At 52.9% G+C, this 22,875-nt stretch overlaps 1 protein-coding gene across 1 annotated transcript in view; it reads left to right on the top strand.

Moving 5' to 3' along the window:
- Positions 1 to 22,776, top strand: part of ZSWIM5 (zinc finger SWIM-type containing 5) — an 80,916-nt gene extending 58,140 nt beyond the window's left edge. The window contains exons 2-14 of the mRNA XM_072343560.1: positions 1,851 to 2,207; positions 8,574 to 8,722; positions 9,189 to 9,339; positions 13,054 to 13,233; positions 15,170 to 15,346; positions 16,804 to 16,950; positions 17,526 to 17,663; positions 18,071 to 18,331; positions 18,455 to 18,590; positions 19,256 to 19,413; positions 20,585 to 20,748; positions 21,064 to 21,145; positions 21,259 to 22,776. Coding sequence (XP_072199661.1) covers positions 1,851 to 2,207; positions 8,574 to 8,722; positions 9,189 to 9,339; positions 13,054 to 13,233; positions 15,170 to 15,346; positions 16,804 to 16,950; positions 17,526 to 17,663; positions 18,071 to 18,331; positions 18,455 to 18,590; positions 19,256 to 19,413; positions 20,585 to 20,748; positions 21,064 to 21,145; positions 21,259 to 22,121 — 2,963 coding nt within the window. The 3' untranslated portion in view covers positions 22,122 to 22,776. The remainder of the gene's footprint in view (positions 1 to 1,850; positions 2,208 to 8,573; positions 8,723 to 9,188; positions 9,340 to 13,053; positions 13,234 to 15,169; positions 15,347 to 16,803; positions 16,951 to 17,525; positions 17,664 to 18,070; positions 18,332 to 18,454; positions 18,591 to 19,255; positions 19,414 to 20,584; positions 20,749 to 21,063; positions 21,146 to 21,258) is intronic.
- The last annotated feature ends 99 nt before the right edge of the window (positions 22,777 to 22,875 follow it).

Below are 22,875 nucleotides of genomic sequence, written 5' to 3'. Positions count from 1 at the left end.
GTGTTGGATGCTCCATTGGCTGCACGGTCTGAGTTTTGGTCAATGGCTGCAGAACAGGTCTGCTTCCCTCATCCTGTGCGCTAAAGTGAAAGCAGACCTCCTTGACACTTAATCAGATTTGAATGTGGTTTTTGGCGTGGCTTTAAAGAGACTGGCAGTGAATAGCTGGTTTTGATGCCATTTATTAAAAACCTCTGGTAGAATTTGTCTCAGAAAGCCTTTGTGCAAGCTGGCAAACGTGCAAGGGTTTGATGCAGTTAATGTATTTAATCTCTGCCGCACCCCATCTTCTCGTCTGTCGTTAATTGTGGGTCTCTCCGCTGTCTGCTGCCTTGTCTAGGGTGATGGTAGGCTCCACAGAAACCTCTGTTGAACACAGCCTAAATGAGGTTCCTGGGGCATAGAGAAAAGTGGGCTTCCTCTGCAAGGAGGAGAGCCAGGCTCTAGGCACCACGTAAGGCTTCATACAGAGGCTTCTCCACTGATCTCCCCTTGTCCTCATCCTCACTGGGAGAGAGAAGAGGCAGATGGATGTGAAATGTTGGTCTTTGACTTCCTCAGTAGCATGTTTGTGGGATACGCTACTTGGGAGGGTCTGGAATGCCTTCACTACCCAGGGAAGCCTGGAGGTGTTCAAGGGGTGTATAGATGTGGGTCTTTGGGATGTGCTTTAGTGGGCAGTATTGGTGGTAGGTGGGCAATATTGGTGGTAGGTGGATGGTTGAATCAGGTGATCTTAGAGGTCTTTTCCAACCTTTTTGATTCCGTAATTCATCCAGTGTTGGCTCCAGCATGAGCCCAGTGGACGTTCAGTCTTTTCCCTACGACTTTATCCCTCTTTTGTTCAGTGCATCCACCTTCTGCAGACCCTAGAGGACTTTCCTTTCCATCTGAGCCTGGTTCTCACCCTTTGCCCACCTTGGAGAATTGTTGGGACATTTTTCACAGTCATTGCCCAAAGGTGCTGCAGCCCCTGGCATCATGGCAGCATGGTGGAGGCTGGTGGAGGCACGGCTGAAGGACGATGACATTTGTGCCAGCAATTTGGACAGTCCCTGAGCCCAGCGCACAGATCATGCTGACAAGCAGCTCCCTGCCAGCTGTGTTTTGGAGAGAGCTCACGTGTCAGTAGAGGGTTCACAGGGGTTGCTCCCATCTCTGCTTTTTGTTCTCATTGTGAGGAAGAGCACAGAGCTGTGGTTGTGCCCTGGAGCTCTGTGCCTGGTCTAGGGAACGAAGCTGGAGATGCATTGTATTTAGTTTTATGTTGTTTGCTTCATCAAAGAAAAGAAAACCTGGCCTTTCTCTGCCCCCTCTTGCTCACGTGAGTTGTGGTGCGAATTCATTGAGGGGGAGGTGCGGGTGAGGATTGCTCCCGGGAGGGAAGGAGGCTGAGAGACTCTTAAACAAATGAGAACCGAGTGGCTTTGCTCTTCCCCTGTGGTTTGGCTGTTAAATAAACTCACCGAGGAGGCTGGCTGCATGCGCGTGCTGGTACAGAAGTGCGTTTGTACGCAGGCTGGGTTCTGGGTGGTAGTGAAGCCAGTGCGGCTCACAAGTCCATTGCACAGTCAGTGGTCGTACTTGGGTGTCTGCCTGGTTTATTTAGGCTGAAGACAGCAAATGCAAGGTAATACATGGGAACAGAGGAGCCTGAGTGGGTGGTGACCGCTCCTTCCCAGAAGACAGGTGGAGGGTGCAGGGATTTCATCCTTGGGTGCTACACTCCTTGAAAGAGCGATGCAGAAATGGCCTTTGCTGGCTGTGCACACTTTCTGGAGCTTGCATGAGTGGTTGTGGTCAGAGCAAAGCTAATGTCACCTTTCCCTGTTCTCCTTTTCCCTTTCCAGGTTTCCACCTCAGTGGGACTGTAACAGAGCCAGCGACTGCGACAGAACCAGAGATGACCTACAAGGTGGCCATCAGCTTTGATCGCTGCAAAATCACATCAGTGACGTGTGGCTGTGGGAACAAGGACATTTTTTACTGCGCCCATGTCGTGGCGCTTTCACTGTACAGGATCCGCAAGCCGGACCAGGTCAAACTCCGTCTTCCCATCTCAGAGACCCTTTTCCAGATGAACAGGGACCAGCTCCAGAAGTTTGTTCAGTATTTGATCACAGCACACCACACTGAGGTGTTGCCCACTGCCCAGAAGTTGGCTGATGAGATCCTGTCCTCCAACTCAGAGATCAACCAAGTGCACGGTAATTCCTTGTTCCTTCCTTGCTGGCTCAGCACTAATCCACTTGTTTGGGGCTGGGGCTGGTGGTCTTACAGTGGTGGTGATGGCCATTGTTTTGCCATGTCTGTGACTGTCAGTGTCAAACTGATGGTAGAAGTGCAGTGATAGCACTCTGAAGTTGGCCACGTGTCCCTGTTCTGCCCTCTGTGGGGATACAGTGTCGGGGCAACGGGGAGTGAGAGGACAGTGGGGACACGGCTCCTCCTGCACGTGGTGACGCTGTGTCAGCCTGGCCCTGCATCTTGCTAAGTCAGATGTGACCGAGTCGGCAGGAGATAAAGCTTTAATCTCCGTGGGTGCTAATTTGCCCGTAATAAATGAGTGCTGCTGCCCTGACCTACTGCACAAAGGCAGTGGAGGATGTTTCCTGGGGCTTTGTGTTTAGAGGGTGCTTTTGAACTTCCTTCTCTGGAAGGCACCAGCTGGGGGTTGGTGTCCATCCCAGCCTAGGATATGGTGAGTCCCCCTGGGGTGTCCCTTGGCCAGCACAAGGCAGCGCTCCTGCTGCGTCCTTCTGAGGAGCCCTGGAGCTGAAGTTACCCAGGGCCTCCAACAATGAGCCAGTCTGTACCGCGCCTGTCCCTCCAGCTGTAAAGCAGAGATAATAAACACTTATCTGCCACGGAAGGGAGTTGCGGGGATTAACACATGCCTGTTAGCTGCTCTGAAGATGAAAAGCCCCATATGCAGCCTAAAATAGGATCTGAACTGGTTGCATCCACATGCAGCAGTGAGGCCAGGGGTCCACCTCCATCCTCCTGGTGATGGCAGCTCTGATCTCGGATGTTTTCCGTCCCCTCCCTCTTGCTTTTACCTTGGGAGAGGCTTTTGTCTCCTCCACTGGGCCACATCTGCTGTGTGTGTGGATGTGCTCTGAAATTAATGGTTTGGGGGCATTTCCTCATTTTTTGGTGTTAGAAAAGAATGAAGAGCAAGAATCTGGTGAGGTCCATTGCCTCAGAGAAGCTGAGCTGGGCAAGTTCCCACCTTCGCCATACCTTGAGGCTGCTTTCTCCCAGGCAGACTGAAGAAGAGCTTTTAGGACGCTGAATATTTATTGTTCTGGAGTCAGCAAAAGGCAGGTGATTGAGGGCCTTACAAAGATACAGATGTTGGCCCCGATTCAATATTTGCCTCTTGTTTTTACAAGTGGTTTTAAAAAACAAAGCAAAAAATTCTCTGTCTTTTCAGACTCGTGTGGCTTCATGCCCTCCAGCATGCAGTTTTGAATTGACAGAGCCACATGGCCTCACCCTATGGGGAAAGTCACTCCTCTGACAGCCGTGTAGCAGCACTACCAGCAAGCGAGCTCCTCTGTGAGCAGAAGTGCACCCTGACCCCACCCTGGGGAAGGATCTGGTAGATACGCTCTAGGGTGATATAAAACTAATAGATGATAGAATTGTGGAACTATTAAGATTGGAAAGGATCTCTAAGATCTTCTAGTCCAACCATCAAGCCAGCAGCACCATGCCCATCAAGCCGTGTCTATCAGATGTCCCACCCCATGGAAAGAAAGGCTGGAAAAAGCCCCACCTTCAGGTTCAGAGCGTGGCTTTGGCTCTTGACTCAAGACAGCGTTGCCAGCTATTCCCTCCCCGTCCTGCCAATAAAGCCCAGCCATGTGGCAGATGAGTGCTGTGCATGGGGCTCTGGATGTCAGAGCAATCCAGCAGCTCTGCTGGGGCTCCCACTGGAAGGGATCCAAGCTTACCCCGCATCTCGCCTTTCCTAGCTGCAGTTCATGCATTCAGTGAGGGTCCCTGATCCTGGGATTTGAAATCTTTTAGATGCTTTAAATAGCGCTTTATGTGCTTACGTGCATGTTTCTTGGTCTTGACTGGGTCAGGCCCTTGGGGTCACAGCTTTGTTCACCTCTGGGTTGAGGCCAGGGTGGTTTTGGCAGCAGCTCTGCAACATGAACTAACCCAGCATGTGCCCAGCAACTGAGGTTATTGCACCGTGAAGCAAGAGCAGCCTCTCTAGAAATGATTATTTTTAACTTCTTTCATTTCTTTCGAGGAGAGGTCTGTTCACTTTTGGGTTGGGTTTTAGTCTGGTGAACGCAGGGCTGTGCCTTCTGTGTTGGTGGTTGGGATGAGGAGTGGAGGAGCAGATGCTGCAGCACAGGGGCATCTATGGAAGTTCAGGTTGGATATTGTGAGAAATTTCTTCTCAGAAGAGCAGTGATGCGCTGGCACAGCTGCCCCAGGAGGTGGGGGGGTCACCATCCCTGGAGGTGTTCAAGGGACGTGGAGATGTGGTCAGTGGGCACGGTGGGGTGGGGTGAGGTTGGACTGGGTGATCTGAGAGGTCTTTCCAACCTCAGTGATTCTATGAATGTCCCTTGTGCATCATGAGTGCCTGCTTCAGAAACAGTGCTGCCCTCTCTGTTCAGAGGTGCTCTTTGCTCCTTCTGCAGTGCCGGAGCAGCACAGAAAGCTGCATGCAGCCGCCCACAAGGCTTGCAGAAGGGCGTGAGACCTTTGCTCCTTGCAGGAGTGTGCGTGTGCGTGCTGCTCTCCTGGGCCGCTTTCCTAGAAGGAAATGCAAACTATCCAGTAACGATGCAGCCTCGGAGCACAGCCAAAGCTCACTCGTTCTCTCAGGGCTCAATCGGAGCAGCAAGCCTAGGTGTGCCTGGCTGTCTGCTTCCCACTTGACCTCTGCATGCTGAAGTAGGTCACGTTTCTGCTCTGGCGGATCACTGCAAAGGGCAGCGCACTCAGAGCGCGCGTCTCACGTATCGCCCTCCTCCGCTCGCGGCCTCTGAAGTGGCAGCTTGAAATGAGACCGCAGAGGCTTTCAGTGCTGCTTCCTCCCTTGTTTCTGCGTGGCTTTCTGGCTCGCCACAAGGCTGAGGGCTGTCATTACACCAGCAAAATGCTCTGGCCTTTCCTGGGGGCAGCTAGACCCCCACGGTTAGCTTTGTGATCTCAAGCCTGTGTTCATTGCTCCCACTGGCAGTGCTGTGAAAGCTCATTACCAGCCTGGGTGAATTCAGCCTCTGTCCTCCTGGACATAGTTGTGCACCCACAGGTGGAGTGTGGGGAAGGCCAAAGAACGAGGAGTTAAAATCCAGAATGAATTGGCTTTGGTTTCGAGCTGTGTGGCGGCCTTGCAGAGGTGCTGGGATCTCCAGTGGAAATGATAGGTGTCAGAAGTCTGCAGAGCTGTGCTATCACGTCCCCGTGGCCCACGGTGGGACCACAGCTGTGATGGGCACAGTGCCGCTGCTGGCAACTCCTTTGGTCACAGGAGCTGAGGGGTTTTGCTCCCTCGATTGCTGTCAGATGTCTCTGCCTCTTTAGGCTGCCTCCATCCAATCTGCCTCCACTTAAAAATGGAACGGAAGGCTTGGGAGGCTCAGTGGAGCTTGGTTCCTCACTCCTTCACTTCGCCGCTATTTTTACCCCTTGTTAGAGTTCATTTCCTTTCTGGTGCCTGGTTATTTTCTCTTAGAGGTTTCTGTTGTTTGTTTATTTGTCCGTATCCTTCCCCCTCCCCCTGCTCCCTCTCCGATCTGGGTGGCTCTTCCTTCACTCCTGGTTCCTATCCAAATGCTGGAGACACAGCCTGGAGGCTTTTGGCAGCACCACGTGCAATCATGAGACGGCTTCTATGAACTGCTCCATGGTTCAGAAGCTCACCAGGACCGTGGAGGGGTGTGTTTTGCTCTTCTGCCCAGACATGGGAGGCCTCAGTGTGAGCCATAAGCATCCCCAGTGCTTCTTCAGCCCCAGAAACGCTCACCCCTTCAGGAGGGTCTTTGCTTTTCTTCACCTTCTGCAGCTAATTTCTGAGCAAGGTGTTACATTTTCCATCTCCGGCTTCATTCCACTTTCTCCTGCATCGATTTTTCCAGCTCTTATTTCCCACTCTTTGCATCCCCTCTGGCTGGGTCCCTCTTGGACACCAAATAGTTAAGTGCCGAGCCCACGATGAGGGAGAGGTCCTAGCTGCCATGATTGATGGCGTTTTTATCTCTGTTTCTACAGCCAGTGCAAACGGGCTTGTGAAACACTCTTTCCATTCAGGATGTACGCTGGTGTTTCCTTAAATCTGAATCCCGCAGGACAAAGATCAAGCGCATCCGAAACAGGCTCTTTGGAGCAGGAATGCTGCTATATGAGAGACGTGTTACGCAGGCTGGGGGCTGTGTTACATGCCGTTCCCTGCTAGTTTGGAGCAGAGACATGGAATTGCTCATTGGCTACGTCACGGCATGCCATGGGGACGCCACCACGGTGCGAATGTTGGCAATGGGAAGTGGGCAAATCCTGCCATGAATATTTAAACGCCACGCAAATCCTCTTGTTTGCTCTTAAATGTTGATCCAGCTCCCCGGTGTAATTGGGTAGCCCATTATCTGCCTGTTTGTGCGGCGTGTGTGGGAATCTGATATTACAACCCTCCGTATGAATCTTTTATGGGAGAGCAAAATAAATTTACGAGTAAACGTGGGTTTTATTTGGAGTGGCGAGAGCTGTGTTGCTAATTTAGCTGTGGTCAGAACCCAAACGTGAGAAGTGCTCAATGTGTTGTGTGGGAGGAGGAGATTTTATTTAGCTACACGCTTCTTTCCGTGCCGTCTGCGCTTTCCGCTGCATGCTAACGCTGGGGTTAGCCTGGGAACCCTGCAAAAACACAGCCTCTTTGTGCATCTCACTGGGCCTCTGCATTGAGCTGTCCCAGTGCCCTTGGTGAGGAGCGAGCTGAGCATTTGTGCATGGGTCACCAGGTGTCTGCACCCTATGGCTGCGGATTGATGACCCTGTGGAGGCTGGTGAGGCGACCTGGCTGATCTGGATAGCTGGGAGGAGCGGGCAGGCTGCTCGGAGGAGGATATTAAGAGCACAAGCATCTCAGCAACCCCGGTGATGGGGGCCGGATAAGCATTCGTGGCAGACAGATTAGTCATCGGTTCCTGATATGGGATAATCACTGGCTTGTCTGCTCTTTATCTGCAAGGGGGAGCGGAGATAAGGACAGACTTGGGGGAGGGAAAGAAGAGGCACAGAAAAGCTGAGATGTGCTGTTGTGCTGCCTTATGACAGCGGGGAGCAGGGTTGGGTCACGTGCGGAGCTGGTTCCCTCCTTCCCAGCACAGGGCTGTGGGCGAAAGCGGTTTCCTTTCTGCTGCTTCAGATCCTGCCCCAATTACGTTGTTTTGTCAACTATAAGTTATTCCGCAGAGGGAGCAGCAGCAGCATCCTCTCCCTCCAGCACGGTACGGGCAGCGCCTAGGGCTTGCTGGAACAGCTCTCAGGCAGCGATTATTAGCAGAAATTAAAGGAATTTTGTAAAGGACATTAAATACAAATAGCTGTATCTTTTTGGGTCAGAAGCACTCTCAGCCTTTGCCGGAGGAGCAAAACCCCTCCGGTTGATGTCCTCTCATTTGTAAGCCAAGAAGAGACAGTTGCCTCACTGAGCAGACAGTCTGGAGCTGGCTTTCCATGAGCTGCACTTCAGCTCTTGGCTCTGCGTCTCTCAGCCAGTGCTGGGCTGTGTGTGTGTACCCAAAGCAGCAGCAGCAAGGAGTGATGGAAGAAGAGATGGCTGCTCCCCAACTGGGGCCCACTGAAGCATCCTTGTAGCACTTAGGGCTGGGCTCCTGGCCCCTACTGGAGCCGTATTGCTGCCTGCCCCATGTGCTCATGAAACTGAAGATATTACTAGGAGGTAGAACAGCCCTTGGGCAAATGGGAATTGAAAGGGGCAAGGAAGGCTCAGGAAGGATCCATGTAGTTGTTTAAGATGCTTGTGGGCTTTTTCTTTTTGTGCTCTTCATGAGATGAGGTCTCTGCACCCGTCATCCAAGAGTACTTCTGTGAAATTGCCTCCTAGGGATAGGAAAGGTTTACAGGATCAGCTTTACAGATGCTGAAACAAATCCACAATGTGGAGCAGGAGAACCCCAGGCAATCCCAGGAGACGCAGAAGGCTTGGGGCTGCGCAGCTGCTGTGCCTCAGCATGGGGTATAGCAGCAGGAGAGGGATGGCTTTCATTGTTGTCCTCCCAAGCATCACCCAGCATGTCTTTCACTAGAGGTGAAAGCTGGGCAAGTATAGACCTCGCTTGGTGCTACCTTAGACTCATTAGTGGGAATGAGCAGGGTGGTAGGCATTAACACTGTGCTTGAGATCCCTCTTAATGGTTGCTGTTGCTGCCACCACCATGGGAGGAGAGCCTGATGTTGTTGGTGGGAGGGTTGGTTTGCTTTCGCTTGAGCTGATAAAAGAGATGAGCCATTTCTTGCTCTCCATGATAGCTAGCTCTGCTGCTACAAACCTCATCTCTTTTTCCTCTTTCCCTGTCCCCCAGGCGCTCCTGACCCTACTGCTGGGGCCAGCATCGACGATGAGAACTGCTGGCACCTGGATGAAGAGCAGGTCCGAGAACAGGTGAAGCTGTTCCTATCTCAGGGAGGGTACTACGGCTCGGGGAAACAGCTCAACTCCATGTTCGCCAAGGTGAGGAGGAGCCAGCCCTGCTCCCATTCCTGCTGCGCTCTGCATGGCGTGTCACGTAGCCGGCAGCACGCTGGCTGCCCTGGCGCAGTGCCCATCACAGCTGGGAATCTCTGCTCCAGTGCCTTCTCTCCTGGCCGCTGAGCTGTTGTTGTAATCCAGGCTCTGGGTCAGGCTTGGGCTGTCCCACTCTCCCTCCAGGCAGGTCCCTGTCTCCCACACAGTGGTTCCTCATGAATCAGGGCTTTCCCCCCATCTCTCTGTTAGCATGGTGGAGGGAAATCCACCATGGCCATCTAGCTCTGGATACCCAGAGCGAGGGAGCCAGAAGTAGGCATCTAGGTGACCTCGTGCAGGAGTTGACGGTCCTTATGGGTTGCTTCCAACTTGGGATATTCTCTGATTGTCTTATGCACCTCCAGGAGGCCATGGTTTGTCTCACAAAGGGCCTTCTCTCTGTCCTTTCCAGGTCCGGGAGATGCTGCGCATGAGGGACTCCAATGGGGCCAGGATGCTGACACTGATAACGGAGCAGTTCATGGCCGACCCTCGGCTCTCCCTCTGGAGGCAGCAGGGCACGGGCATAACGGAGAAGTGTCGACAGCTCTGGGATGAGCTGGGTAAGGGCCGCCACGAGCAGCAGCGGGATGAGCAGGGCTGCTGAGACTACTCACCTTGTTCTGTGAGATCTTGGAGCTCATCCAGAGCTCACCCTAATTCCCAAGCCAAATCCTGGTGGCACAGATGGATCAGGCCCAAACTGCACGTTTCAGCACCTTAAACAAACCAGCTCCTCTCCTGCAAAGGAGCCAGGGTTGATGTGTTTGCAGGGTGGCTTGTCCCGTGTTTGCAGCATCCTGAAGCGTGTGCTGCAGTAAGGCATGGAAATAGCGATGCCTTTGGGCCAGAAGAAACCCCCCATGTTTCTATGCTTCAGAAAGAGTAAGTTTTGTCCTAGCTACCAAATGGTTTCCAGAGTGAATGGGAAGGATGGGAGTGCAGAGCCTGGCTTTAAGAGAAATACAACTCTGGATAATTCTAGCTAAGCACCTTAGACACTGGCTGAGCTGGCTGATGCTGTAATATCATTAGAATAAAACATTTAGATGACGTGAGCCCGGAGTGTGGTGGAGTTGACCCGACAGTTATGGGCTCTCTTGGATGTGAATAGTTTGATTTGGATGTGAATAGTTGATTTGGGTGAATAGTTTGGCTTGTGCCATGGATTGATTCACTGTGAGTCTGAGCTGTTCTGCTGCCTGGTGGTGGGGAGATGCTGTGTAAAGGGCTGGACCAGCTCATGGGCTGGGACCAAAGGGATGTTATAGAGCTAGAAGGATGAGGGTAGTCCATGGTCTGGAGCCACACCTTTATGGGGAAGACCTGTGTGGGTTAACAAGCTTTGGTGTGCAGGAGAGACTTGGGGAAGGTGTACTACGTATGTAAAATCAGGAGTGGCCCGTGATGTTTCCAAGGAGGTGAGCACAGGGCAAGCTGAAGGTGTTTGTAATCAGACTGAAGGTGTTTCTTATCAGTCTGATAAAAAATGACTTTACGGCATGGTGAAGTTAATGCTATGGGAATCTCTGAGGCTGAAAGCTTGGAGGAGGATGAAAATTATTTAAGGAAAAAAAAAAGGAGATAAAAGGGCTATTGAGTATAGATGCCACTTCTCTTTCAAGAAGTTCTTGAGCCGCAGACTGTGGGAGGATGGACAGTGGAGTATCTCTCCAAATTTGCCCTGTTCTTACGGTTTTCCTGATGTTCCTGTCCCTGCCATGGGAGACAAGAAGTCAGGTAGGAGGTCTCAGTCACTGGAGCAGAAACTTCTGGAGTTCATCAGTTGCCATGCTGTCAGAGCAGCAGTGTGGTGAAGCCATTGTTTTTCTGATGTAGCTCAAGAATTCCCTCCCTAAAATCACACTGCCCTATATGGTCTTGTCTGTAAAATAGTTGATAACCGGCGGTCGGCTGCCAGGCTGCTTTGGCTTTCAAAATGTCCTTGGCACAGTCTGTCTGTGCGGTGGGCTGGGGTTGGAAGCCTTCTCATGGCAGCACTGCAGAAACAGTGCAGACGAAGGGCTGGGCAAGGAGGGATGCCTTGCTCCTGCCTGCGGTTCCCTGGATGGAAATAAACACACAAGCTCTGCAGAGCTGATCCCAGCCTGCTTGCCAGAAAGATATTTCCAGGATTTGGAATGGTTGGATACTCAAGAATCCTAGAGAGGTGGCCAAATCCACCACGCCAGAATTTCCACATGGAGGAAAGCAAACACATCTGTGAAACGTGGTTATATGGGTGTCTAGGCAGGCCTGGATGCAGCGCTTTGCCCAGCACTACAGATGATTGAGATGGTGTCGGCATGGTGCTCAGGGACAAGCGATCAACTCCATGTCAGGGATGCCAAAGAGGCACCAGCACTGCTGAACGTTATCAAATGGAGAGGGCAGGAGGGGAGATAACCTGTGCCAGATGCTACGTCCAGCCCCAGACTATATTTTGGGCAAGCGTTTAATAACAAATGGTTGATTTTAACAAAGCCTGCATCACCAACTTGTGTGGGATTGGGAGATCAGCCCTAAAGAAGATTGTGGATTTATACCGGGTAAAATGTAAAGGATTTTGCAGGATTTCAGAGTCTAAAAAAAAAAAAAAAAGAAGAAAAAAAGAAAGAAAAGGCCTCGTTTGCCATGTGTGTGTGATGCCAACTGAGCATCCATTGCCCCGTCTGCTGGGGAGCCGAGGGAAAGACCCGCTGGGTAGGGAGCTGTGCGGCGTGGGAGTATTTGCCCTGGCGCATTAGTACTTACGATTAAAGCCTAATTACAAAAAATAGACGAAAAACCAGCTGAAGTGTAGCCTGACCTTAATCTGCCTGGAGACGGGTTTATTTATCTCAGCCACTTGTTTACAGTGGGGAATTTCAGGAGATTAGGCCGGGGAGCGACCCTGTGGGAAACAGGAGAATTTCTTTGATGGTTTGGAAACTTCAACGCAGGATCCGAGTGCCTGCCCTCCCTGGGGCCAGCAGTGGGGACGCTGGGGTGGGAAGGCTCCTGTGACCCCCTCCCTTTCCACCCAGCCCTGCAATCGAAAAGCATTTTTGTTCAGAGGCTTAGCTTAATCGCGATCTGCCGTTTTGTTCCCCACTTAACCTTCTGCTGTCGGAAAGTTCAGATGAAGGTTTCTGCAGCATGTGAGCAGACACAAAGTCTGACCCAGCTCAGCGTATCGTCTCGGGACAGGAGTCATTCATGCCGTCACTTGGCCAAAGGGCTCCAAAAACCCAACTTTTCCATTTCCCGGACTGCTACCTCAGCGCTTCCCCCCTGAGACAGGTGTGAATCCCTCTCCCCAGCTTGTCCCCACCCCATCTTCCCTTCTATAGGAGAGCCTGGGGGCACGCTATTTTGGCAGCCAAAGGATGCCTTGGAGAGTTCCCAAGAATAGCCTGTGAAGACATGAGGATCCCTATAGGATCGCATCTTAGTGGAGCAATGGGAGCCAGAACTCAGTGGGTGCATCGTATTCTTGGCTATGGCAGAGCAGGGTCACCAGGCCCCATCACCAAACCTCACTGCCTCCTCAGGCTGAGAAACAGGCTGAGAGACAACTGTCTGAGATGTTGTACCACTGCTTATGTACCAGAGCTCTGTGTGGCCCAGAGCAGAGGACAGGGCATTGCCACGGCCAAAGCCTGGTGGTGCTGTAGTGGATCTGCCAGTGGGCACCTCTGCTTGTGCCAAGGAGAGCTCTGGCTGCCAGGCATCACACTGAGCTCTGGGTTCCTCTGCTGCGGTCTGGGGGCTGTTGGGGATTAAAAAAAAAGAGAGAGAAAAAAAGAGAGAGAGAAAGGAAGAAAATACACCAAATCTCCTTTATAAATAGTTGAATGCAAATGGCCCGAAGAACAATGGCAGATGAAATAGCATTCTGAGCGGGCTTTAAAGCGCTGGGAACGTGGGTAGGATCAAAATCAGGTTAGTCTTTGGAGATACAGACTCTGCAGCTTGCCAGGATGTTTTTAAGCACGCTTTGATGTGTAGTTCAAACAGTAGATTTGTCCTGGCAGACAGAAGCACTCACAAATTCATACACAGCCGGTCTCCTCTTCCCTCCTCCCCACTGTCCCCCATCTCATGAGATTATAATTTAGCTTCATTACAGAGGAGTTTTACTTTTATTTGAAAGCTGTCTAAATCCCCCTCCTGGGTCTGTGCATTGTGCTGCCGTGAGTTTATGGATGCTGAGGAAACATTGCAGGCGGTGGGAAGGCAGCGGCCGGGCAGTGCTGGGGAGCACAGCACATCCCTCACCTCTCGGCTTTCTTTAGGGGCACTCTGGGTGTGCGTCGTGCTGAACCCTCACTGCAAGCTGGAAGAGAAATCCTCCTGGCTCCGGCAGCTGCGCAAGTGGGGCGAGATGGATGTGTGTCCCCTTGAAGATGGCAATTATGGCAACGAGCTTCCCAACATCACCAATGCGCTCACACAGAGCTCCAGCCACAGCCAAGGTGAGATCGGGATTATGCCAAAAAGCGTGCCTTTTTGTAAGGGAGGGATTGTTTGGTTTGAGAGGGTTGGGTTTGTGTTGGAGGTTCTGCATGGTGCTGCTTGGAGGAGGAGGACGGCTCGGCGCTGTGCTCATACAGACCCAACTCAGTGTGCTGCTGGGTGCTGGCACATGGGCTGAGCAGGCACCGAGTGCTGGCTCAGAGCTGCTCCCACTGACGTCAATGGGAATCTCACCCTGGGGACAGTTGGATGGTGATGAACGCTTTGAAAAATACACCCCCCTCCCCCCAAAGCAAATCCCAGCACAACACAAGGCTCTGGTGAGCTATGGGGTCATCAGCCGGGCTCCATTCTGGGGCTGATTTGAGGGCACACGTGTGGCTCCTGGTTCTGGTGGTGGTGTCAGCCCTGAGCAGATTGGCAGCCTGGGTTTTCCTGGTTACTGGTACTGCCTGAATTGGTGCAGAGCTGAACTCTGAAGCCTGTTCTAAAAGGTGAAAGTAGCACTGAGGGACGTGGTTAGTGGGTATGGTGGCAATGGGCTGGCAGTTGGACTAGGTGGTCTTTTCCAACTAGGACTCTGATTCTATGAAAGTGAGGAGAGAGGTGGAGCAGACCCCCTTCCTTTGGCCCAAGATAGACCTTAATTGAAACTCACTGCTCTCGCAGTGCCTCCATCTGCTGCATGAGAACTGGCTGTGGGTGTGTTACAATGTCGCCACAGAGCAAACTGCACCACGCTGCTGTCCCTGGCCGCACGCCGGGCATCCCATGTGCACATCGCAGGCTGGGAGCAGCTCGCCTTACAGCTGACCTCACTCCAGGTCTGCGTGGCCAGGGCTGCCCGGTGCTCCCAGCCCCGCCGCTCTTTGGGGCAGGTCACGTTCTGGGACGTGCCCACGGTGTTTCCAAAGAGCCTGGGATGAAAACAGAGCTGGGAGGTATCCCAGGGCTGGTGGTTATGGGTATGCAAATAGTGCACTGAATTGCTGCCAGCCTCCTTTGTTACTGTCGGGCAACGGCTGATTGCCGAAATCCTTCCTGCCCAACTCAACCTGGCGGAGGGTCGGTGCCGTACGCACAAACACCTGTTTAATTTCTATCCACCTCGGGGTGCCTGCAGCATTCAGGCTAATTGCTTGTTGCCATCGCTTCCAATGCGTGTTTACCCAACCTCCTGGCTCGGCGCTGAGCCCTTTGTTTTCCCCTCCCCGACGCGTCGATCTGCAGGACCTCACGTTCTGCGTTGCGCTGCGAACGAGGCTCCCTGTTTTGCAACGCACGGCTGCTTTTTGCCCTCCTGTTCCAGCGTGGCTGGGCGATAGCAGGAGGGCTGCAGACAGCCCAACAAAGCGCCCGGCTGCTCTGTCTGGATGGGGTGAAAACCTCCTCCTGCCCTGCAGCTCCCAGACGGGAAGCGAGCGCTACCTGCTCCCGCTGTCTGCGAGAAACAATAGCCCAACAGGAGAACAATAGCCCAGCAGAAATGTCAGCTAGAAGAGCCAGACCATGCAATTGCTAGATACATCAGAGAGCAATGAGCAGCAGCTGGATTTGCTGCAAGCCTCAGCCCTGTTGTACGGGCAAACCTCTGTGTAGAGAGGGGCCACATGGATGGGCATAGGTCTAGCAAGCAGGCTGTTTTGGTTTTGTGTTTTTTTTTCTCCATTAATACACAGCATGCATCATTTATGCATTAATACGTAACGAGCTTTGTTGTTTTGGGTTGCATACAAGCATTCGGTAGCTTTGAAAATGACATTTTGGTTGCAGAGCAGCTGTGTGAAGGGGCACAGCCGTCGCTGCAGGGAAGCAGTGAGGTTCAAGACAATGGATGCCCTCTTTTTCCTTCCAACCTTAATGATTCTGTGGTTCCATAAGGTGCAGGAGGGTCCCACTGCTGCCCCGAGGCTCTGACAGTTTTTCTCTTTGCAGACTCACTGGCCAGGCCCAGACGGACCGTGTTCACCCGTGCCATCGAGGGCTGTGACCTGCACTGGCAGGACAGCCACCTGCAGCGCATCATCAGCAGTGACTTCTATGTGTCCCCTGCCTACCAGCGGGAGGGTGAGAGTCTGCTCTTCAACTCCCAGGGGCAGCCGCTGTGGCTCGGTAAGCATCCAAACAGCAGCTCCAGCGTGGCCTGCACGGGTGGGTTGGTTTGGTCATGGAGAAGAACCACCTGAAGCATCAAAGGAGTTCTGCTACCCTACATCCTTGTGAGGTTCAACGTTGTAAATTGAAAATACCTCGATAGCCTAAACTTTAAAACCTCAGTAACAAAGTGTCCTGGGATGAGAGTAGGTGAGACAGGAGGTATATGGGGTCCTGGTGACTGTCACCACTCAGACTGACCCCAGAATAGATGTGAGCCCTTGCATTTCTGGGAGTGTAGATCCCCCCTCATCCCCACAGCAAGGGAGTGGAATGTACAGATATTGAAGGCCAGAGCCCGCCACTGCTCTCTCCTTTGCTGGCATAGGTAGAACAGGAGAGGACACTGGTACCCTGGGCTGGCTTTCCCATAGCAGCTGTAGGTGGTGGCATGGGGCTGGTGCTCCTGTGGACTGGGTCTAGGGTAGATATGATGAACACACCTTCATTGTCATGGCACAGACTCTGGTGAGCCTTTTGGCACAGCTGGTTGATGCAGTCACCTTGATTTTGTCTTTACATCCTTGGTGCTGGGACAGGAGCAAGGTTTGTCAGCAGCTTGCATGATTAATTCACTGAGAATCACCATTTAGCAAACAAAAGGAGTGAACAACAAGAAGCTCTCTTATAGATGTGTTTGTTCTTAAAGCTCTTCCTCATGTTCCTTGCTAGTGACCTCTGGGATGTGGAAACCTCATTTGTGGAGGTGGCTGTCTGCATTTCCAAAGCTCTCTGATCTCTTCCAGGAATAGAAATGATCCTTCTGCCATAACTTTAGATCTTCTGCGCTTGCCTTTTTTGGTTGTTTTTTTTTCCCCTTGGTAGGACATTCTGCAAGGAAATGGGATTTTTGCCGCTTGTTATGCGGCATGTCGTGTCATCTGCTCCTGCTAATTTCTCACTCGGTCATAATCCTCTCCACAGTTGCTTGTGATTTCAGGTGAGCAATGAGCAGCAGGAGCAGATGAATTTCTAAGCAACTTTGAGTCTTGGGGGTTTCACGCAACTGTTCCTAATAATAAAACACCAGGTAGGAGGGCTGTGGAAGAGATGAGGTCTCTGTGGAGCTCACTCCATGCAGCTGTCACAGAAGCAGTTCAGAATGTCATCCCAAATCTGCCAGTGTCATCAGCACAGAGCTGAACGCACTCTGCCACTGCAAGGCTTGTAGGGACCAAGATTTAGGGACTGCTGCGGGCTGAATGTGGGGAGAAGTCCCATGAGTATTCCCAGTAGGCATCCCAGCCAGGTGCAGTGGGAGAGTGAGGACATACAGGCTTGCAGCTGGGGCTTGGGGGAGACGAGTAGAAGAAGATGCCCTGAAGCCTGGTGCTGTCAGGTTTTCTTCCCCATCATCCCCTGTGTTTCTGCTCTCCCTTGGTTCAGCCCGCCCTGTGTCTGCCTTTGCCTTGCAGAGCACGTCCCAACAGCCTGTGCTCGGGTGGATGCCCTGCGCTCCCATGGCTATCCCCGGGAGGCTCTGCGCTTAACTGTTGCCATCATCAACACCCTGCGACTGCAACAGCAGAGGCAGCTGGAAATTTACAAGCATCAGAAGAAAGGTAGGAGCAGAAGGGCTGGAGAAAGGGCCCGCAAGGGCTGGCCGGGGTGTCCCAGGTGGCGGGGAAGACTCTCAGAGCTCAGAGGTGGGGCAGCGCTGTTTGGGACTATGTGCCCCCAAAAGGACAAACTGGCACGTTCAGTTGCTTGAGCTAAACTGCTGCTGTACCCATACATTAAGGACGCAGAGATGCCCGGGGACACAAGCTGTTCCTGCTCTCTGATTGCGTGCATGGATCGCACGGGTGATAGCAGGTGATGCTGCTTGCCCGCAGCGCTGCAGGAGCTGGCTGCTGTGCTACCTCCACACTGCGTTCGCTGAGTAACGTGAACCAGGAGACCAAACAAGTGTCACTCATTTTGCAATTGCAGTTGGCAGAGAGCTGGGGCTGGTTGCTGCAGTGCTGACAGTGGTCGGTAGCTCCTCTGAGCCTTGCTAGCTCAGCCAGCTTGAGAGCGTGCCTTCCAAATCATTCAGAAAAAGCCTCTGGTCTTGGAGACCTCTCTGGGTGGAAAATCCATCATGAATTCCTCACTATTAATTTCCTTTTGTTTTTTTTCTCCTCTTCTTTTGCAGAGCTGCTGCAGCGAGGTGCAACCACCATTACCAACCTGGAGGGCTGGGTAGGCCACCCTCTGAACCCCATCGGCTGCCTCTTTCTCACACTGACCGAAGCTTGTAGATTAGAAGAGGAAAACTGCCTTGAAATCTCAGGTACTGAGTGCTCCCTCACTCTGCCAGGCAGCTCCAGCTGGTCCTCGGTGCAGTGCTTGGCCTCAGGGCTCCTGAGCTCCACACTTCCTTTCCTCTGCCCTTGGGTTTGCAGCAGAGCAGGGCAGCTGCTTGGCAGAGCTGGGCCAAGATGTGCCCATCTGTGGGAAGGAAGGCTCTGTTATCAGCTGCGTGTCCTCTTGCATGTGTCTCAGGGCTCCTGTGTCTCACAGTTGAGAGGAAGGAGAAGGGTGAAACCTCACATCTCCCTCATCTTTGGGTAACCAAAGGCAGTCAGCAAAGGAAGCGTTGGGTCTTGCTTCTGAATTGGAAAGGTTTTTTTCTCAGCCCTGGTTCTCCCACCTAGAGAGGCATCTCTAACTCTTTTGTACCTCTCCCCCTTCTTCCAGACACCGGGGACACCAAACCCCCTGTCTACCAACATGTGCCCGTCACAACTGGCAGCCAAGACAGTGGCGAGTCCTACCTGTCCCTGGCCTTGGAGGTGGCCCTGATGGGGATGGGCCAGCAGAGAGTGATGCCCGAAGGCCTCTATGCCCAGGACAAAGTGTGCCGCAATGAGGAGCAGATCATAGCCCGTCTGCAGGACCTGGAGCTGGACCCAGTGCTGGTACAGACCCTGAGGAAGCAGTGCATCCTGCTGCTGGAAGGTGAGGGCTTCTCTTTGGGGTAGCAAAGATATCTTTGGATATCATGGGGTAGCATGAGTGTCTGCCTACCCCAAAGCTAGTGATGCATTTGTGATAATGATGGCCAGTGCACTTTGCTTCTAGGTGGCCCTTTCAGCGGCTTGGGAGAAGTGATCCATCGTGAGAGCGTCCCTATGCACACCTTTGCCAAATACCTGTTCTCTGCTCTGCTGCCCCACGATGCCGACCTGGCGTACAAGCTGGCTTTGCGGGCCATGAGGTTGGTGCAGGACTTGTTCTGATTGTTGTTCTGGGGAAAACAGAGGTGTCTGATGCTCCCTTTATCCATGGGGACGTTTCCTTCCTGTGAGCCCTAGGATTGGTGACGCTCAGGTCAGGAAATGAGAGTGTGGAAGGGCTGACATGGCTCTGCCACCACAGCAAGTGAAGCAGGGCTCCTGCTCTTTTCCTTGGCTTCCTGAGATTTTCAGGCTTTGGAATATCACCACTCAGGCAGGTAACCAAAAACCACTGCAGAGGCCCTGGGGAAATGTACTGCTGCTTCTGATCATAACCGGGCATCTTAAGGAGAACCAGATGATGCAGCCAGGAGTGCTGTTGGGCGCTTTGACATGAAAGGAGCACAGAGGGAGGAGGGCTTTCTCTTTTTCTTTTTTTCCTTGCCTATGTGTTGTTTTTTTCCTTCCCCTGATGCTTGTGTTTTTCCTTCCAAGTTTATAAATCACTTCACAGATCATTCTCCTCCTTTCAAGTAGATTTGAGATTGATCCCCGTGCCCATGTGGCGTGCACACAACCCAGCAGCCCCCGCACGTGCGTGGCAGCAGGAGGCTTTCAGAGGCACTGCAGGATACAGCCCCTGCCTCGCTCCCCATCACCACATCCTGGGGCTGGTCTGACATTGTCCCCTCTGTTTGTCCTTCAGGTTGCCAGTGCTGGAAACCACAGCACCGTCTGGTGATGTGACTCACCCCCACCACCTGGTGTCAGTGGTCCCCAGCAGGTACCCGCGTTGGTTCACCCTGGGGCACCTGGAGTCACAGCAGTGTGAGCTGGCATCCACCATGCTCACGGCAGCCAAAGGTTGGTGTGGAACCAGGGGTGATGGAGGGGTAGCTGCCCAAGGGCTGGGGAGGGATTTGGTGAGGAACAATATTGCAGGAGTGACAGGGAGGGGATCTAAGAGTGCTGGAGCACTTGGTGTGGGGAGCACCCAGCAGCCCCTCCAGAAGTGGGAAGCCCTTTCGAGTCCTCTAGGATGTGGGTGATGAGATGTAGCTGCACAGAAAGGATTCTACTGGAGGCAAGTTTCCCTTTGCTCACGTACTGGCAGACAGCAGCATAGAACCTCCTTGCCCCATCCCTGGAGGTGCCCAAGGCCAGATTCGATGGGACCTGGACAGCCTGAGCTGATGGGGGGCAGCCAGCCCAGAGCAGGGGTAGGAATGGATGGGCTTTACGGTCTCTTCTAACCCAACCCTTTGTATGACTGTCTCCATCCTGCCCTCCTCCACCTCTCTGCTCTTCCAGGGCTGATAGCGTCACTCCCCTCCTTGCAGGTACCTGGATGGAGGTGGCTTACCCTTAGTTTCAAGCCCCTTGTGGGGATGAGAGCTTTATGCTGGGCTGTAGATCTGGTGGATTACATCTGTTTCTCCCTCTGTGTCTTTCCCTGGGTGTTCCCCCGCCGCAGCATGTCCCAATGCGATCCTGTGTCCTCACAGCGTTTCTCACCCACGCCCCCGCTAGCCATTTTTGGGAGATTTGGATGCTGGTGGTGGTGCAAGCGGCTGCTGTGGGTGGCAGACGATATATTTAGCTATTAGTCATCTGAGATGTCTGTGTGTACCCAGGTGCAGCTCTAGGGTTTTCACACTGCTGTGTGGGTTTTTTTTTTTCAGTTTTCTTTGCATGAGGTTCATCTGCTCCATTGGTGACTATGGGAGTGTAGAAACACGAATCTGGAGCGAGACAGGGTGATGGGGCATGTCAGCATCTCTGGTCTGTGCTGACATCAGAGGCCTCTGTCCCCACCCTGTGTGTCCTACAGGGGTTGATGTCCCCCACAAGGCTCTGAGCTGGGGGATCAGGCTTGGGGTCAAGTCAGGAACCTATGCAGGGGTGGTTTGCAGGGAAGCATTGTGATGATATGGCCAGTGAAGGCATGGATAGGCAGCACATCCTGGATGATACAGTAAAGCTGGATGTTACTGGGGGGAGGCTGAGCCATCTGATCATCTTTGCCTGCATCCAGGGGACATGCTGCGTCTGCGCACGGTGCTGGAAGCCATCCAGAAGAACATCCACTCCTCCTCCTTGATCTTCAAGCTGGCCCAGGACGCGTTCAAGATTGCCACACCAGCCGACAGCAACTCAGACACAACACTCCTCAATGTAGCGCTGGAGCTGGGGCTCCAGGTATAGGATAGCACGGGGGATGCTGGTGGCCCTTCTGCCCTACTAACCCTGATGATGGTCTTCCATCAAGCATGTGGTCCCCCATGGCACACAGGGTTCTCATGGAAGGGGTACATTGATCGTTGCATGGCCTAGAGAGGTAGAGCTCAGCCTCTGCTGAGGTTTGGGGAAAGTTTTGGGTGAGGCAGCACCTGAAAGCCTCACAGGGAGTCGACAGTGAGCAGGGTTGTGGAGAATTTGGGGGAGCACCATGGCGTTGGGCGTCCTCAGCGGATGCCCATAGAGTGGAGGGTCAACCCTGTGTTTGCCCCGCAGGTGATGCGCATGACCCTGTCCACCCTCAACTGGCGGCGGCGGGAGATGGTGAGGTGGCTGGTGACGTGCGCTACCGAAGTGGGTGAGTGCCTGGCCCACATGTGGTGAAAGAAGAACGGGCATAGGGATCCCTAAAGCCACTTGTGGCCCTGGGCTTGAGTTTCTGAGCTCTCCTGACCCCCGTGTCTCTTGCAGGAGTGAGGGCTCTGGTGAGCATCCTGCAGAGCTGGTACTCGCTGTTCACCCCCACGGAAGCCACCAGCATCGTGGCAGCCACGGTGATGTCCCACAACACCATCCTGCGCCTGAGCCTGGACTACCCGCAGCGGGAGGAGCTGGCCAGCTGCGCCCGCACCCTGGCCCTGCAGTGTGCCATGAAGGACCCGCAGAACTGCGCCCTGTCCGCCCTCACCCTCTGCGAGAAGGACCACATTGCCTTCGAGACCGCCTACCAGATCGTCATCGATGCCGCCTCCACCGGCATGACCTACACGCAGCTCTTCACCATTGCCCGCTACATGGAGCACCGGGGCTACCCGCTGCGGGCCTTCAAGCTGGCCTCGCTGGCCATGACGCACCTCAACCTGGCCTACAACCAGGACACGCACCCGGCCATCAACGACGTGCTCTGGGCCTGCGCCTTGAGCCACTCCTTGGGCAAAAACGAGCTGGCGGCCATCATCCCACTGGTGGTGAAGAGCGTGCACTGTGCCACGGTGCTGTCGGACATCCTCCGCCGCTGCACCATGACGGCCCCAGGGCTGGCCGGCATCCCCGGCCGCAGGAACTCGGGGAAGCTGATGTCCACCGACAAAGCACCCCTGCGGCAGCTGCTGGACGCCACGATAAGCGCCTACATCAACACCACCCACTCGCGGCTCACCCACATCAGCCCGCGGCATTACGGGGAGTTCATCGAGTTCCTCAGCAAGGCCAGGGAGACCTTCCTCCTGGCGCAGGACGGGCACATACAGTTCGCCCAGTTCATTGACAATCTCAAACAAATCTACAAAGGCAAGAAAAAACTGATGCTGCTGGTGCGAGAGCGGTTTGGGTGAGCCGACGGTTTGGGCAGGGTCCGGCCGCAGCACGGGGACTCGGGAGAGAAGAAGGAAGGAGAGCAGAGAAAAGACCTTCCCCCCCATCGGCAGAGGCTGCTCCGTTCCGTTCTTCTGTTTCTGTTTTTGTTTTTTTATTTGATTTGATTTTTTGTTTTTAATGTTATTTTCTTTCTCGGATTTAACCATTTCACACGCTGAGAGGATCCAGAGATTCCTTGGGCACAAACCAAAAGGCAACCACGGGGAAAAAAAAAGGATGGTTTGCTCAGCCCCTGCCCCTCCCTTGCCAATACCAAAAGCTAACCTGGAAATCTTAATACCTCTTTCCTGAAGGAAGCGGTCGCTGGAGGGATCGGAAGGGTCGCAAAGTGCAAAAATGTTTTAAAACCACGTTGGGGGAAAAAGGAATAAAAAACAATGAAAGGAAAAGAAAGAAGGAAAGCAAACGAAAGAGAGAAAGGAGCAAAGGAACCCGCAACACTAGAACCTCATGCGTCACCAAAAGCGATGGCTTTGCAGAGCGCTTCTCCCGCCCGCCCCAGACATGCAAACTCCTCTATTTGTGAAGATCCTTCAATAATAAAAAAAAAACAACAAGTTAAAGTAACTGTTCTCAGGGATTGCTTACTAAAAAGTAACACACACACACACAAAAAAAAGAAAAAAAAAAAAACAAGGAAAAAAAAGAAAAAAAAAAGAAAAAAAGGAAAAAAAAAGCATTTATGATACTGTAAATACTATAGTATATGTG

This window comes from Excalfactoria chinensis, chromosome 8 (assembly GCF_039878825.1).
Source record: "Excalfactoria chinensis isolate bCotChi1 chromosome 8, bCotChi1.hap2, whole genome shotgun sequence".
Lineage (NCBI taxonomy): Eukaryota > Metazoa > Chordata > Aves > Galliformes > Phasianidae > Excalfactoria > Excalfactoria chinensis.
The sequence above is the reverse complement of the archived record's forward strand: the minus strand, read 5'-3'. Positions and strand labels throughout refer to the sequence as shown.